The 16,188-nt window shown below is 48.0% G+C and overlaps 1 protein-coding gene across 3 annotated transcripts; it reads left to right on the top strand.

Annotated features, from left to right (window-relative positions):
• Positions 1-2,506: 2,506 nt before the first annotated feature.
• LOC135396075 (domesticated amidase effector 2-like) lies at positions 2,507-15,058 on the top strand. Of its 3 annotated transcripts, none has more exons than XM_064627113.1 (4): positions 2,507-2,601; positions 13,375-13,598; positions 13,673-13,801; positions 14,799-15,058. In XM_064627113.1, the coding sequence occupies exons 1-4, from the start codon at positions 2,550-2,552 to the stop codon at positions 14,883-14,885; spliced, it is 492 nt and encodes a 163-aa protein (XP_064483183.1). In that variant the 5' UTR covers positions 2,507-2,549; the 3' UTR covers positions 14,886-15,058. The 3 variants fall into 3 exon arrangements, 2 of the variants coding, with proteins under 2 accessions (XP_064483183.1, XP_064483184.1); XR_010423287.1 differs by lacking the exon at positions 2,507-2,601 and adding an exon at positions 11,426-11,688; XM_064627114.1 differs by lacking the exon at positions 2,507-2,601 and adding an exon at positions 12,827-13,012.
• Positions 15,059-16,188: the final 1,130 nt, after the last annotated feature.

Genomic DNA, 16,188 nt, shown 5'->3' with positions numbered 1-16,188 from the left:
CAACAACAGACGAAAACGTTGAGAAAATTAATGCCATTGTTTGCAACGATCGCCGCCTGAGCATTCAGATGATAGCAGGAATGGTGAATGTTAACGAAGAAACCGTACGACAAATTTTGCACGAACAGTTGAACATGCGCAAGGTCTGCAACAAACTTGTCCCCAGAAACCGCATTGCTCCTGCTCACAACACTCTGTCGGTGAAACAGTTTCTGGCCGATAAGAAGATCCCTGTGCTGGGCCACCCTCCTTACTCGCCGGATTTAGCTCCTTGTGACTTTTTCCTGTTTTCGAAGGTGAAGTCCGCATGGAAGGGAACACATTTCCAAACTGTGGACAACCTGATGGCAAGCAAACATGAACCGCGCGAACATAAAAGGTATGAATGCGGCTCCCGTTGAAACCAATATGACAACCCTAAGCCGACATGGAAAAGTGAGAATGGATGCAATCAAATGGAGGCAAGGAAAACATATACTAGCATGCGGGCTAACAGGATATAGTCTACAGAACCAAGAAGTACCACACCTCAATAGCCGCTAGGGTTGGGTTGGAAACAATAGAAACCTAACCGAAAATAAAGTACGGTGATAGGAGTTCATTTCCCAGAAGACCGCAGTAAACGCTATCGCAAAACAGCATTGCCAAGAGCGCGAGTGTGCTAATCAGCAACTGAACAGCAACCCAAGTCACTTCGTCACCCTGCCCTCCTCAGCATTATCCAAGCTTCGGGCTGTGTGAACACCGTGTGTTTGCCCGAATGCCCAGTGTACTCTCTTTCACTGTGCATTATCTGTTTCTTCTTTATTTTTGTTATATTTTATTTTCATGTTGTTTTAATAGCAAGCTGACCTTTCTTTGGCTGATCTTTCCTTTTCCTTTAGTAAACTTCCATATCCCTCGCCCACTTCCTCAGAGAACGCTATATGTGGCGACAGGAAACCAGAGGCAGTGAAACGAAGACATATGCAAATGCCTATTCCGAGACACCTTTCCATCATCATCCCTTTTTTCATCCCTTCCGCAAGAGCAATGGGGCAGCATACCGCCATAGTGGTGGTGAATGTCCCACCACATCATCATCCCATATGTGTGCGTGCGTGCGTGCGTGTGTAGCGAGATACCCTCTGTTGCGTCTCGTCGTGACGACATTCCCAGACGACATCGACGGATTTCCGGCAATCGTTCACAAAGGACACCCCTTCTTCCCGCTAGCCGTCCAGACAGCAAAAGACAAAAGCTTGCAGGGGATAATGTGTCCATTCTGGCCATGTGTCCATGTGGCCATCTGAAGAGCTAACCCGATTGCGCTGTCTGGGAGATGGACATTGAAGGTGAAGACAAACGCCGTGCGTCAAGGACACGCCCCCATGTTCAGCCAGTTAGTGTGCTCTATTATAAACTGTGTCATTTGTTGAAGCTAGTCTGTATGTAAAGCGGAGGCCCTCAAAATCTCTTCTGCCTGTTCACTACGATCGACTTTTCGAACGTATAATTAAACCTCAGTTTGTTTCTCGTAGCGAACCCCTGTCTGAGTATCTCCGACGCCAGACCTACGACGACGACGGATCTGAAACCGCTACACCTCGCAAAGAAAAAGCCACCAACGAAAGCTCATATGCTGCAGACTTAAGGGGGTCAAAGTACTGGGCTTTCCATGGACCAAAACGTCCCAATACCTCAGCCTCTTCCACCTTCAACAGATCAGCCTGCATTAATTAGACACTACTGTGGCCTGAACGAAACTTTTCACAGATGCATCGACTACAACATCTTGTCCATCGAGCGCACTTGTGGTTCGAAAGAGGAATGTCGAAAGGTCTTCACATGTATCAGAATTGTTACACATCATCTCACTTCAGTGGCTGAGCTTCACGGTATGCCGTCATCCTTCCCACAAGTTCTCACTGGTCCATCTACGGTCATACAAGCTTACACCCTAGCCACACTGCATACTTAATGCATTACACGGAATAGCAGTAACTTCACCAGCTAACCAACCATCACCTCGAATGACATCGTTCTCTCCCCTGATTTGTTGAAAATAGCAGGCGTACACCTTTTTTTTGTGACAATTATGCAGCAAATAACTGTGCTTGAGCTTGAGGCAAAAAAGGGGGACAACACCGATACAGCCCCTGTGTCGTGTTTTCCCATATTTATCTCCTCACGCAAAGGTTTTTGATCGGTCGGTCGGTCGGTCGGTCGATCGACCGACTGAAAAGACGTAATGCTCAATTCGATCAAACGGCAGCCATGTCGGAGCAACTATCGCATATTTGTGGGGAAATTAAACCGCATTTTCCCAGCGGAAAGTGACTGGTATCATCGGCCGTGACAAACGTTGAGTAGCGGCGGAACATTAAAGGATTAACATTAAAGGACATAAAACATTGTCATCATTCTATTTATTGCTGTTGTTGTTCGCCATAAAATCAAGCAGGAAATAGATAATGTCATGCTATTTCCACGTGACCCCCGCTCACACCCTTATTAGCGCGGTACATAAGCTCTAGCACGACGTTTCATCAAACATTCGTCGCGGGAAAATGAAGTTTCCAATGGTATCCACAGCGGCGTTACTGCTGGCTTTAGTGACGGGTAAGTGAACTTCTTCAATAGCAGTGGGTTGGGCTTTGGCACATCCGGTTACTTTTTGCTAATCACCAGCAAGGTAGAAATGTAGTTCGTATATTCTTTATTAGGAATTGTGTTTGGAGTACTGTTATTTCTCAGTAACCACTGCCGTTTGCTTTTCTTAAGAGAGCTGGGGGCTTGGAGGCACAAAGGTGGATTCTAGGTATTAAGGAATATCGAGAATTCGGACAAAACAGAAGAGTACCTCGCTAGTGGCTTGATGCTATACGTCCAGCAGTGAAACGTCCACCACATTCAGAATTTCAGCTCTCTAACCACAGTAACTCAACACCCACTTCTCACAAACGTCTCCTTGTGTGTTCTGCTGCTTTTGTTTGTTCTGTAGCAGCACTAGTGCCATCGGATGATGGCAGCTCAGTTTGAACGTGAGCGCGCAGAGCGCGCTCACGTTCAAACCAATCCAATTCCTTCTGCACCAACCCGCCTCATGACTGATGCCTCTACCACGGCTGCTGGCGCTGTTCTACAGCAGTTCGTTGATGGCATGTGGCAGCCGCTTGGTTTTTTCTCCCGCCGCCTCAAGCCCGCCGAGACCCACTACAGCACGTTTGGGCGTGAGCTTCTCGCTGTGTACGCGGCCGTGCGACACTTCCGCTATCACCTGGAAGGGCGTGACTTCCACATTCTGACCGACCACAAGCCGTTGTCATATGCATTCTCTGGCAACCACTCCGGCTACTGTGAGCGTGAGATCCGTCAGCTTGCTTTTATCTCCGAGTTTTGTACCGACGTTCGCCATATCCCCGGCGTTGACAACTCGGCAGCTGACGCTCTTTCACGCATCAATGCCGTTCCCTACTTGCCATCCCCGGTGAGCGTCAGTGATCTCCTCAACGCCCAGGCTAATGACGCTGAGATCAAGGATTCCCTCGCTGGCGAATCCTCCCTCGTCCTTCAAAAGATACACCTCCCTGGTTGCGTCGACCCTCTTTTCTGCGACGTGTCCACTGCGCATCCTCGCCCCTTCGTACCCGAGCCGCTACGCCGCCGGATCTTCAGCGAGTACCACAGCCTCGCCCACACCGGCGTGCGCGCTACACAGAAGGCCATTGCAACCCGCTACGTCTGGCCAAATATCAATAAGGACATCCGAAGCTGGACCCGCTCCTGTCTTGCTTGCCAGCGGACCAAAGTTGAACGCCACATCCAGACGCCACTCAAAGCGTTCCCCACGCCCGCAGGCCGGTTCTGCCACGTTCATTTGGACCTCGTTGGCCCACTTCCCTCTTCACTCGGCTGCCGGTATCTCTTCACCTGCGTGGACCGCTTCACGCGCTGGGCAGAGGCTGTACCCATCCCAGACGCGACGGCGGTCACGGTCGGCCGCGCGTTTCTACTCGGTTGGGTAGCCCGTTTCGGGTGCCCTGACATTGTGACCACCGACAGGGGCCGCCAGTTCACATCCCGCTCCTTCGCGTCTCTTCTGAAAGCTATCGGAGCCAAGCACATGATGACGACGGCCTACCACCCCGCCGCAAACGGGATGGTGGAGCGGCTGCACCGCCAGCTAAAAGCCGCTCTCTGTTCCCAGCCTGAGCCCACTAACTGGGTTGACCATTTGCCATGGGTGCTCCTCGGCCTACGCTCCTCGCTAAAGCAGGATCTCAAGTGTAGCTCGGCGGAGTTAGTCTTCGGCTCCCCGTTGCGCTTGCCTGGTGACTTCCTCGATCCCAGCCCGAAGCCTCCCCTCGCCGGTGACGACTTCGCAACGCAACTCCGTCAGCATTTCCAGGCCGTCAAACCCGCCCTACCTCGTCAGCCTTCCCATAGGAAGATTTTCGTGCACCCGGATTTGGCCAATGCCTCTCACGCCTTCGTCCGGGTGGATCATGCCAAGCCACCCTTGACCCCTGCATATGCTGGCCCTTACAAGATACTGGCCCGCAGCGACAAGACCGTAACAGACCACCTTAATGGCCGCCGCGAAACCATCTCCCTCGACAGGGTCAAGCCCGCTCATCTTGAGACACTCGTCGCCCCTGTGCATCTCACCGACCTTCCCCCCAACTGTGCAGGCCCTCAACGCCCACGCTCTGTCCCTCTGCGCAATGTTTCCTGGCATTCTCCCCTGGTTACCACCAGGGTCTAGGGGGGGAGGCCTGTAGCAGCACTAGTGCCATCGGATGATGGCAGCTCAGTTTGAACGTGAGCGCGCAGAGCGCGATTAAACTTGTTGTTCTCCGCCAGTCACCGGGTACGGTTGTCAGTCCTTTCCTGCGCCACAGTTCATTCCGTCACCATTCCTACGGTCCGAATCCCGACACCGACTGTCCAGTCTGAGTAACTCTCTGGGTTTTCCCCAGAAGCACGGTCTCCCGCCCCCGAACAGCATGCCGCCACACCAGGCAGGCAAACAACGCGGCGACTAAGACACCATGACGTCACGTTTTGCGCTATCTGTCCGGTGTGATTTTTTATTGGTGGTCTCGACCCTCGGAAATTCCTGTGCTCTGCGCGGAAAACTCAGCTAGAGTTGTAGATGGCGCTATGGGAACTGTGGGCGCAGAGAAGCTAGTACTCCCCGTAAGAAAATTATTTTCTATTTTATATACACTGCTTATGGACAACGTTCTACTCTATGCACTGTAAAGTTTTGCGAACTGAACTCTGAAATTTGCCAAGTAAATGTCACTTTTTTACCCCACCAATATGAAGAGCGTGCCGAATTTACTCAAATTCATGATATTTGTAGAAATATTCAAGAGCTATCTCATCGAAACAAATAGCCGCACATCAACAACAACTCACAACAACTTTATTTCAGGATAATGGGTGGGGAGTTTCATCGCCGAGGGCGATACTCTACTCCATTGCTGGAGGTGAAGCCGAACATCATTCTCTTTGGAGCACCCCGAGCATAGCGCGCGACGACTTTTTGAGCACGATCGCTGTCATATCGACGAGAGAAGCTTGGAAACCCAGCCCACAGAATGATAGTAGAAAAAGTGACAGTTCCTGAAATTGGGAAAGGGAAGGCATGATCCCAGCGGGAGACAGATGCGATACGCCATGTCTCTGTTATCTCTTTCTACTATCCCGGTGTAGGCCGGGTTTCCAACCTCCTTTCGTCGTACTGACAACGACTGCACTGAAAAATTCGTCGCCCGCTATGCTCCGGGTGCTGCGTAAAGGATGATGTTCGGCTATTCTTTCCGATGGGATAGCTCCTCTATATCTCTGTCAATGGACCTTTTCCAGTTGGACGTGCGACGCATGCGCGAGCTGCGCCGCGCCGCCGCCATCATCTTTGGTGGCTCTCGGTGGTCCGGGGCGCCCTTGGTTCGCGTATTCCGTGCGAAAAATGCAACCAAACGATGCGCTGCCGTTGGTTGCACAAGTGCATGTAGCTCTTAGCTGCCTTATTTTAGCCTTCTTATCTTCAGCTTCATGGGTTGTTTTTGTTCGTCAACCACATAAAAGCCATTCTTGTACCCGTGAAAGGGCACACACCCTACCCATTCTGTGTACAGAAACCCTAGATATGTTTAATGTGTCGGGTACGACTGCTGCCTTGTAAAAGTATACTAGGCCCTCATGGACCTTGTTGCACATTTCTTTGCCGTTATCTGAAGGAACATCCGCCGTGTGTAATCCACTTGCCCATAAACACATTCCTCATCCTAACCCACTTTTTCACGTCCAAAAAGCGGTCCAAGAGCCTGGGTTGTTCACCCTAGCCCGTTCGACCACTTGATAGGTTTTTCTGCTCTGACACATAGTGACTAAACATGCCATCTATGATTTCCCCCCATAACCTCAACACTTTGTCAAATACTAATTGATGTCAAATAATAAACATTTTTATAAATAAATCAAATAATTCTATGACATTTTTCGATGATTTATTCGCATCGAATGTGGACAAATTTTAGCAACGTATTATTAATGCTTGTATTTAACTTACCATTGTATGGGAGAAAGAAGAGCTTTGGTTTATTTACTTTGTGCCTATGTTCAGGTGAATCTAAATTTCCTCTTCCAACATACATGTTAGTGAACAAGTCCTTCGTAACCTAGACAATATAAGCCGGGGAGCAGATCCTTGTACTGTCTTTTCTTTTCTTTCTTTTTTTTATAGCGTGCATATGTAGGGACCCACAGTGCAGATGCATAGTCTAAACAAGGTTGAACGAAGGTTTTATATGCCTGACAATTCAATATCTTTCGTTGAACTTGGCTAAATTTCCCTCTGAGCATCCACAGACTTTAAGTGGCTTTCGCGCATATATGGTTATCCCATTCCAGATCGTTCCCTTTAAATATGCCGCCAGCAATGAGAAGGGTGCCCAGAGGAAGCACGGATTATTGGCTGTGCTCAACATGAGGCCATTTTCTTCAAGATGTGTCCCACTGGTACGCCGGATCGTTCGACACTGTTCTATTCAACTGTGCTGTTCGTGAAAGACAAAGATATGCAAATAACCCGTGATCTCCGCTCTTCAACGGAAAAAGCAAAGAAAAAAAGAAAGAAAGCAGATGACACTGGTTGCCTGCTCCGTATGCTCAGAGAGTATATACCGTCAAAAGTTACAGAAAAATAGGTGTGAACAACACACTGAACTCCCTTCGAACAAAAGTATTTCGAACTAACGGTGTCGATCAACCGGCTTTCGACCAAACGGAGTTCGATCAGATGTCTCTAATCACACGGCGTTCGACCAAATGTGCAGACACCGCGCGTCGCGCGAGCCACCAACCGTGTTTCCGACTCCTCCCGCTAGAGGCGCTTTTCCGCTCTGGAAAAGGTCCATTATAATGAATTTGAGTAAATTCGGCACCCTGTTCACATTGGTGTGGTAAAAAAGTGACCTTTACTTTGCAAATTTCCGAGTTCAGTTCGCAAGAATTTACATAGTTTAACTTATATGACATTCACATCAAGAGGTGGGAAAAACCTAGTAAGAACAAATGCCTTTTACTGCATGAATCTAAGTGGTGTATATTTTTTATTATAATTCAAAGACACGTTTTCTGGGACACCCTGTGTATACTACACAGAAAATGCAATTAATTTGTATAGAGCTTTGAACTAGCAGATCCTGTATGCTCGGCAAGTAGGATTCTGCTCAGCAGAAGAGGTCGAGGGTGTAAAATGACGTGCGCGGCGGACAAGGCCCATGTCGACTCCATGTGCGAACCACAGAAAGGTAACCAGTAGGAAACCCGCCATACGTTTCGTGTGTTTACCGTTCTGTTAGCCGATACGGTGTTAAATACCTGAGATTGTACTTCGTCGCATTTGGATGTAGTGTCACTTTTTTATTTCTCAAGCGCACACGGCCGCACCGTCGGTGCTGCTGGCGTGAACAAACGGCATTCTATGGCTGGGGGAGTGTTTGTGTGTGTTGTGTTGTCTTTATAGTGGCTAGAGAAAAAGTTCAAACATGGTGCACTACGAAGGGTCTGCCTTGGTGGCGGAAACAACGAGCAACACGGCAGGTCACACTTTAATCTTTGTGTGGCCCCATAGAAGTTCTAACGCCTAATAACAGTGGAGTCTCACAGTTTACCAGGAACGAGCCTCGTCATTGTCCGTTCGGTTGTCACTGCCATAGTATCAGGCTCCCAGCAAACCATACACAGTGAACCCTCGTTAATATGACCCCCGATAATATGACATACTCACTTTATGACCGTTTTTCTTAGGAACCGTTCCGCCGCCATATAAATCCATCTCGTTAGTATGACAATCCGCTTATCCGATTATGACTGATATTTTTGTCACAAGTAGGGTCAAACGCAGGTATTATCTTCCCGTTACTATGACCACGTCACATGACCCGCAGAGTAGACCCAGGGAGAGGCTACACAGATACCTCAGTCAGAGGGCGACACGTGTTGAAGTAGGGCGCCAAGGTTTGGGATGACTCCTGATGTTGTTGACCTAGGAATTACTTTTAGCACTTTTCCAACTGCCAAAGCACTGTATAGTGCTTAAAACAGCAGTGATCACGAGACTAGGTCACACTGTGATGCTGCTGCTGTTGTGCACCTAAGAGTGGCCGGAACGAAGCGGTCTCTGAGGTCAGCGGATTGTGCGTTTCTTGTGCGGATTGTGCGTCTTTTTAGGATATAAGGACGTATATATGTGGGACATCATCCAAGCAAGTTCAACTTTGCCTTTTAAAAGTTATGCTAGTGTCATTTACGCTTTTTACGCAGTCTACATGATGTTGCAAGCAGTCCTGGGGAATGAAGTCTTGTAAGCATAGATTGACCATCAATTCAAATACAAGTTGGCGTGGGGTAGTGAAAGGCGTTGAGCTTTCACTCTGATTATATGTAGAGGAGAAACAGGAAATTGTAAGGGAACTAAGTTGTTGCAGTATACATGCGGTTACCTTAAGAGAAATATGAAAATTTAAGTAACTAAACGTAAAGTGCAACAACCCTCTTGCCATAGGACTTCCTATTCGCCCATACAATTTCAATGGCAGGTACCACATGCAAACTTTTCAAACTGAAAGCATTTATTTAAGAAATAATTCCTTGATAACCGATTACAAGTAACCCACTGCGGAACACTGCTTACAGCAGCTTGTGCGGTATTGTGTAAAAAAACTTTATGAATTGGAGCCTGATCACACCACCTTTCATCACCTGTTGCCACTGGCATTCAAGACGAATGCTGACCTCTGAGAACGAGTTGCTAGAGACAGTCAGTCCCTTGAGTCTAAAAATAGAAAGACATATACTTCGTACACAGGTTCTCCCTCAACTGAGAGAACAGCATTTCGCGACCAGCAAGAACTAGTTGTGCACGACACAACAAGACGACAGGATGCGTACGACACAACAAAACAGACAACAGACGACAAAACGACACGCGACAGACACGTGCAACAGACGACAAGGTCTCAATATACGACAGCCTTGTTTGCCATATTTTTCTGTCGTCTTTTTTTTTTCGACTGGGATATGTCTATAGTATATCCAGGGAACGTTGTATGAGGGACCAATGGGATGTAAATTTTCGGACATCCAGTAAACGTCGGCTGAACTTGTGTGACATCCACGACGTTTGAGACTAATTTGGTACGTCTCCTGGATATTAGTGGTTTACTTGGCTCCTGTTGCCTCACATTGTAATATGCAAGTTTTTACGCGTTCTGAGGCACTTTTGTCTTCGTCCCGTCGTGTATGGTAGTTTAGAACGTTATAGCTACCACAGCTACAGTAGCTTGTAGCTACCACCTGAGTACATTTATCACTTTGTAGATGCCGGATTTGTCCCCTTTGTAGATTTGTAGATCACTTCTATGAGGACACTCGCAGTTCGCCTTAGTTGCCTACTCCACGAGACCGTAATCTGAACAAAATGGGAAAACTGTTCGCAGAACTCTCACACAAACGAACTTATACAAGAGCCGAACACTTCAAATTACCTTTTTTTTTTTTACTAAACCTGGAGTAGCTTGTCCCGCAATGAGCGGGCTCATATCTCTTTTTTCCATCTCACATCTCTGTTTTTTTTTTTTTTTTTCACGTCACCGTGACGTTATGCGCATTGACTTCGCGGACTTGCGGAGCGTAACGCTCCAACCGCATGAGGCGTTTCTCCAGCGTTTATCGAGCGTCCTGCCGCGGCGTTTGGCGAGCGCCAAGCCAAGGCGTCGTGGAACAATAGGCGCGCGACGCTCCCCTCGACGTCCGAGGCGAATAGATAATTCAGCGTTGGGCGACGGAAGAGGCGGAGACGACGCGCGCAAGTGGCCAATCAGGGATTAACCTCGGGATAGGTTCATCCGGTCGCGCCAATTTTCGGGAGCCCCCCTAGATGGCGGCACGCGGAATCGCTCAGACTGCTGTTCGGCCACGGTGTTCGGCAGAAGAACAGAAGTTTGTTGCCGATGTTAAGAACGCAATTGTTGTGTGAGTGTCCAACATACAAAACACAAGGAAAGTGTGCATCAGCTTAATGACGATGTCAACCGGAATGCTTAGTTCGCTCCGTCTAAATACACGAAGCAGGAACCTTGTGTATAGAGAGACCGGTATTCACAATAAATATGGCTTCGTAAGCGTGCATTGCTGCAGTATCTTGTTCGATACACCGTGTTATCACTCAAAAGCACTTGTGTTTGAGATTCTTTACTTGTTTATCAAGTTACATAGAGTTGCTTTCCCTGCGAGATTACGGAAACGCTCGCCTGAAACGCCGTCCATCCGCCGTTGTAGAAACGCTGCATGCGGTGCGCTCCGCGCGTTTTTTGCCAGCGTCGTTTGTCGCTGAGAAAAGCGCGACGCCCGGCCGCTCGCAAAACGTCTCATGCGGTTGGCGCTTAAGTGCTTTGAATAAACCTCTACCCGAGAAACGTCATCATGACGTTGGTAGACAGACCGAAACCAAAACAGATCCGAAGGGGAGATATGGTTTCCACGAATGGGGGGGGGGGGGATATGTATTATATAAAAAAAATAAGAGGGAAAGGTTAGCCACCGCTATGGCGGCTTGCTATTCCCAGGAAGGAAAGAAAAAAAGGCTAACAAAAAAAAAACAAAGGAAAGGGGAACAAACAAACAAAGGAACACAAATAAACAAAAGGAAAAACAAATAAACAAAAAGAAAAACAAAAGAACAACAAACAAACACAAAACTGGTCACAGTTCACTCAGAAGGCCACAGGACCGCAGAAACTGAGCAAGTGCCTTTGTCACCTGACTATATTGCGTGGGGCCGAGCAGCGTAGCTAGAGATAAGTCCGAAACCGTCAGGCGAGCGATGCGCGACCGTAGGAGAAGAGAAGACGATGTTGGTGGTAACTCGTGCAGTAGAGGAGCAAGTGCGGGATGTCTCCTTCAACATGACAGGTGGGGCAGTTCGGTGACAAAAGGTGGTGACTTAAAGAGGAGCAGTGGAGTCCGCGCCACATTCAACCGCAGCCTGTGAAGGAGTAGCGGCCTACCAGTGTATGGGTCATCGTAGGGTCAATCGAATGCAGAAAAGGGTTGGTCCTGGCAGCGTCTTGAAAGAAGGCATGAGAGCTATTTCTGCAGTATCGGCGAATGGCTAGCTGACAGGCAGACGGGGTAAGTTGGACAGAAGTGACAGGCCCAGCCGCACGAGCAGACCTGGGCGCAGAATCGGCGATGGCATTCCCCAAGATACCAACGTGGCCCGGAATCCACTGGAAACACACACTGTGACCTAGAGACGATAGTTTGGCGTGCAGCCAAAGGATCTCCGTGTAGATGTCATGGGTAACTTTGGGCGATTACGATGCCACGGCCTCCAAGGCTGACTTACTATCCGAAAGGATAGTCCACGCTCTTGGTGTCGACGAAGAGATGTACCGCAGAGCAGATAAGATAGCAAAGGCTTCTGCTTCGGTTGATGAAAGCGTGGGCACCAGCTTGAAACCGCGTTCGTATGATTCCTCAGGAATGTAAAATGCAGATGATGACCCATCGGATGCCACCGAGCCGTCAGTGTAAATCTCCATTCGATTTGAGTGCAGGAGGAGGAGGAGAGTCGTTGGGAGGGACCCGAGAGGTCTGCCTGCCTGATTAGGCGGCATGTTTCTCGGGAAGGGAAAGGTGGTGGAGAGGAAAGGGTGAAGTGGAAGACCGAGCGGAATCCGCTCGGGGGGAGGATAGCTGCGTCCATGGGCCGACTTCAGGGGAACTGTGCCGGCATACGCCTATTACACATCTGAGGGAAACCCAGGAAAAACCCCAGACGGCACAGCCGGCCCGCGGATTCGAACCGCGGACCTCCCAGTCTCCAAGCGCACGCGTTACCGCTGCGTTACCGCTGCGCCACCGGAGCTGGTATTTGAGTGCAGGGAGTAGAGATGTTGCAGCGTTAGTTGGCATGCCACAACAGCTGGGCATTTGTTCCCTGCCTCCTATTGAGAGAAAAGTAGAACCGAAGGTCGCGTCCCTTTCAGGGATCATCGTAATCCCCTCAAGACCATGGTTTTCGGGCGCGACCTTGTTCGCCCCATAGCTTCGAGCATAGTTCAACTCTACCAAACCGGTGGCGCTGTTGAACACTATGACGTCATTTGTTTACAAACAGGGAGAGGTCTATTGACGAACATGATTGACAGCAATGGACCTTTTCCGAGTAAGCATATGCGCATGCTCAGCCACGGCTGCCATGTTTTGGGGTAGGTAATCTGTGTCAAGGTTGCGCAGACATTCGAGGCCGACGGTTAATGACGCTTTGTTCTCGTAATCAGTACAATACGCTTTCACTCTTTCAGCATTCTTTTTGCAATCTTCTTCTCGCTACTTTCCCAGGCGACGTGACAGTCCGAAAAGTGCCCCTCGCTCACTTGGGGACAAAATACGAGGTTTTGCATTCCGACGCCGGAGGCGACACGTACATGGAAAAGGTCCATGGCGTTTTGTAAGCACAGTATACAGAGGAAAATTTTCCTGATTCATGATTCGTCTGTAGAAAATTTCTAGAGTTTTGCTAATTAAAAGTAGAGTCACTAAATAAGCATCGCTTGGGCACCCGTTCTGAGACCAGTCATCCAATTTCACTCCCGGACTTCGCGTGCTCGTTGGACGTGGGGGTTAATGTGTCAGATCCTATATAGCACTATCGTAACACACCGCACGCTGTGCTACAGACGTGGGCAGCACTGAATATACAAGGTCATGTTAGCACGTTCAAGACGAAGGTAGACTGTTCTTACCTGTGTCTGTGCCTGTTCGAAATGTAGCCACTTCCATTCACATGTGAGTACAGGGAAATTTCCGCAGGTAACCTTGGAACTCCTGGGGGTGGACACCACCGCCTCTTGCCCCCCTCTCGGTACTCCACCCCTTCATCAGATCCCGGATTCATTCCATGCGCAGACCCAACTCAGATAGATGTTGACTGGGTTCTCAACGAGTTCGACGATAAGGAATGTGTGTCTCTGGTCAAGGAAACATGCGGTAACCTGGTAGAGTATACTACTCAACACTGGGTCGAAGGCATAAGGGTAAGATCCAGTGGGTGAACTCTTGCACTACGTCACTTACAAATGTAGGATTATTTGTGGTTTTCCTTCTGCAGATACGTGATAATTGCAGTGCAATCCCCCGGTGGACGGCCATTGCAACCTTCACGGCTCGAGGCAACAAATATCCAAAAAGGGGTGGCCATGCAGCCATTTTTGAATCCTGCACTCCAGATGGCATCTGGGTAAGTCACCATAGCACGTTCTTCACTGTAACGGTCATATACAGGTTGTTGTCGTTTTTTCGAGACAGATTTTTCATTAAAAAACTACAAGGGCTACAGACATGCTGTTTTCACTTCTATCATTTCTGTGCCGGCGGACGTTCTTGGCCATATGTTGCTCAACCGTCACATGACTAATTACCTAAAATTCCTTAACTGACTTTTTAATTATAAAAGCTACGAAGTTGTTCTAACGAGAACATCTGTTCTTTTCGGTGGCCTGATATCGTAGTCGTTTTCAGAAAATCCGTTCGGTAAATCGTCCGCAAAAAAAAAAAAAAAAATCGTGTAGGAACACCATTTATTTTGTTCATTGCGCATCTTCGGAGACGCGTCTTTCCTTTACCCCTAATGTGAGAGGGTGACGGAGCCTCATGCGTCGAAGGTGCCGCCACATTGCCGCCTCATGCGTTAAAGATGAGCTTTAACTTGCGGAAACAAAACAAAAACACGTGTATCGGGTGACGGTATCGGAACTGTCCTTATCTTAGGTTGCATTTTCTGTTTTCCTTTAACCTTTGTCCAGTACACAAGAGGCGACAGTGTGCTCTTTCACCCTCTCTCATTGGGGGTGAAGGAAAGACGGGTCTCCGAAGATGCGCAATGAACAAAATAAAGAAAAAAATGGTGTTCCTTCACGAATTTTTTGCGGACGATCTACCGAACGGATTTTTGTTCTAAAAACGGCTACGATATCAGGTCACCGAAAGGAACAGATGTTCTCATTGGAACAACTTCGTAGCTTGTATAATTGTAAAGTTAATTAACGATTTTTAGGTAATTAGTCATTTGACGGTTGAGCAACATATGGCCAAGAACGTCTGCCGACCCAGAGATGATAGAAGTGAAAACAGCATGTCTCTAGCCTTTATAGTTTTTTAATGAAAAATCTGTCTAAAAAAAAAAACACCCTGTATGTAGTCGTGCATTGATATTGAGTGTCACACGGTTAACGCAGGTTTACGACCAGAATGTCAGCCAGCCAGTACACAGATGGCACTTCAACAGTTATGCCAACCTCTTCTCCACTATTCGGCTGCCATAGAAAAGTACGTGAGGAAAAAGAAGGGTTTGATCCAATATGTACCTTATGTCTGATTACTTGCCTTGCAAAATAACTGGTCTGTATTTTCCTTTCGTTCTTGTGGTGTTGCGCCCGAAAGGGTCTATACATATGTATACGTATACATAAACCAAAATAAAAACTTCTAACACCAATAGACTATGTGTAATATTGGTCACGTTGTACTGATGACATCACGGTGCTGTCTCACCCTTGTCTTTTATCTGTAATACTCCAAATACTACAGGACGTTTGGCAGCGACGAGCACACAGTTGAACGTCTTACCGGTGTCGCTCATGTCAGTTTAGGTGCCGACGGCTAGGCCTCCCACGCAAACCGTGTAAATTCGAGAATAATAATAATAATAGTACAGTGGACCCGCGTTTATCCGGGCCTTGCGCTATCCGGACAAAAAAGCATGGGGATGGATTTCTCCCCATGTATTTCGCCCTCGTTTATCCGGACTTCAGCTTCCGGACTCGGACGAGAATTCCAGGGAACAGAAGTGACTAATACCCAACAATATGCTTCAGTTATCCGGTCATTGTCCAGGAAGAACTAGAGATGCAAAATTTCAGAAAATTTTGAATCGCTCGAAAAAAAAAAACTGTTTTATTTTTTTCCCCGCAAAATTGTAAAAGATGGAAACAAACGCGGTTACTGCTGAGTCGAAGCATTGCCGGCCAAGCCACACCATACAATGAGCTAGAAACTTTAGTAGTTTTCACCCTCTAGGCATAAATGCATCGCAGAGCATCCCATGAGACTGCTGTCTACTCAGCGATAGGTAATTGGAACAACCCGACCACTCCGACCAGAACTCCGACATTGCGTGAACGCGATGGCGATCGCTTGGAGCAGCCGGATGGAGCTCTAAGTTGGTGGTTGTTGGCGGATTAGAGGCACCTAAGGCACTGTTGGCGGGTTGGAACGCATCGAAGGCAGGAAAATTAAATTTTTTTTTAATTTTGTCGCCTGGAAATTTTGGGCAATTTTTCCGGAGACGAGGAAAAAACAACAAAAAAATGTTTATTTCCCCTAAATTTCCGGGTTTTTTTCGTGGTTTCTCATCTCTAGGAAGGACACTTGGCCCACACCTAGTCAAGCGAGGTCGAGGACCCTGGTCGTGGCCTCCTTTTTACTGACACAAAGAGGGTGCTGCTATGAAGAATTTTCTCCCTTTCCGACTTTGCACGTAACACAAAAATAATCCACTGAGCAGACTGGTCATTTTAGACTGAGAAGGTCTGCGACGAGGACCCCTGCCCTGCAATCACAGATGAC

This window comes from Ornithodoros turicata, chromosome 5 (genome assembly GCF_037126465.1).
Source record: "Ornithodoros turicata isolate Travis chromosome 5, ASM3712646v1, whole genome shotgun sequence".
NCBI classification, from domain to species: Eukaryota; Metazoa; Arthropoda; class Arachnida; order Ixodida; family Argasidae; genus Ornithodoros; species Ornithodoros turicata.
This window is presented reverse-complemented; position numbering and strand designations above follow the sequence as displayed.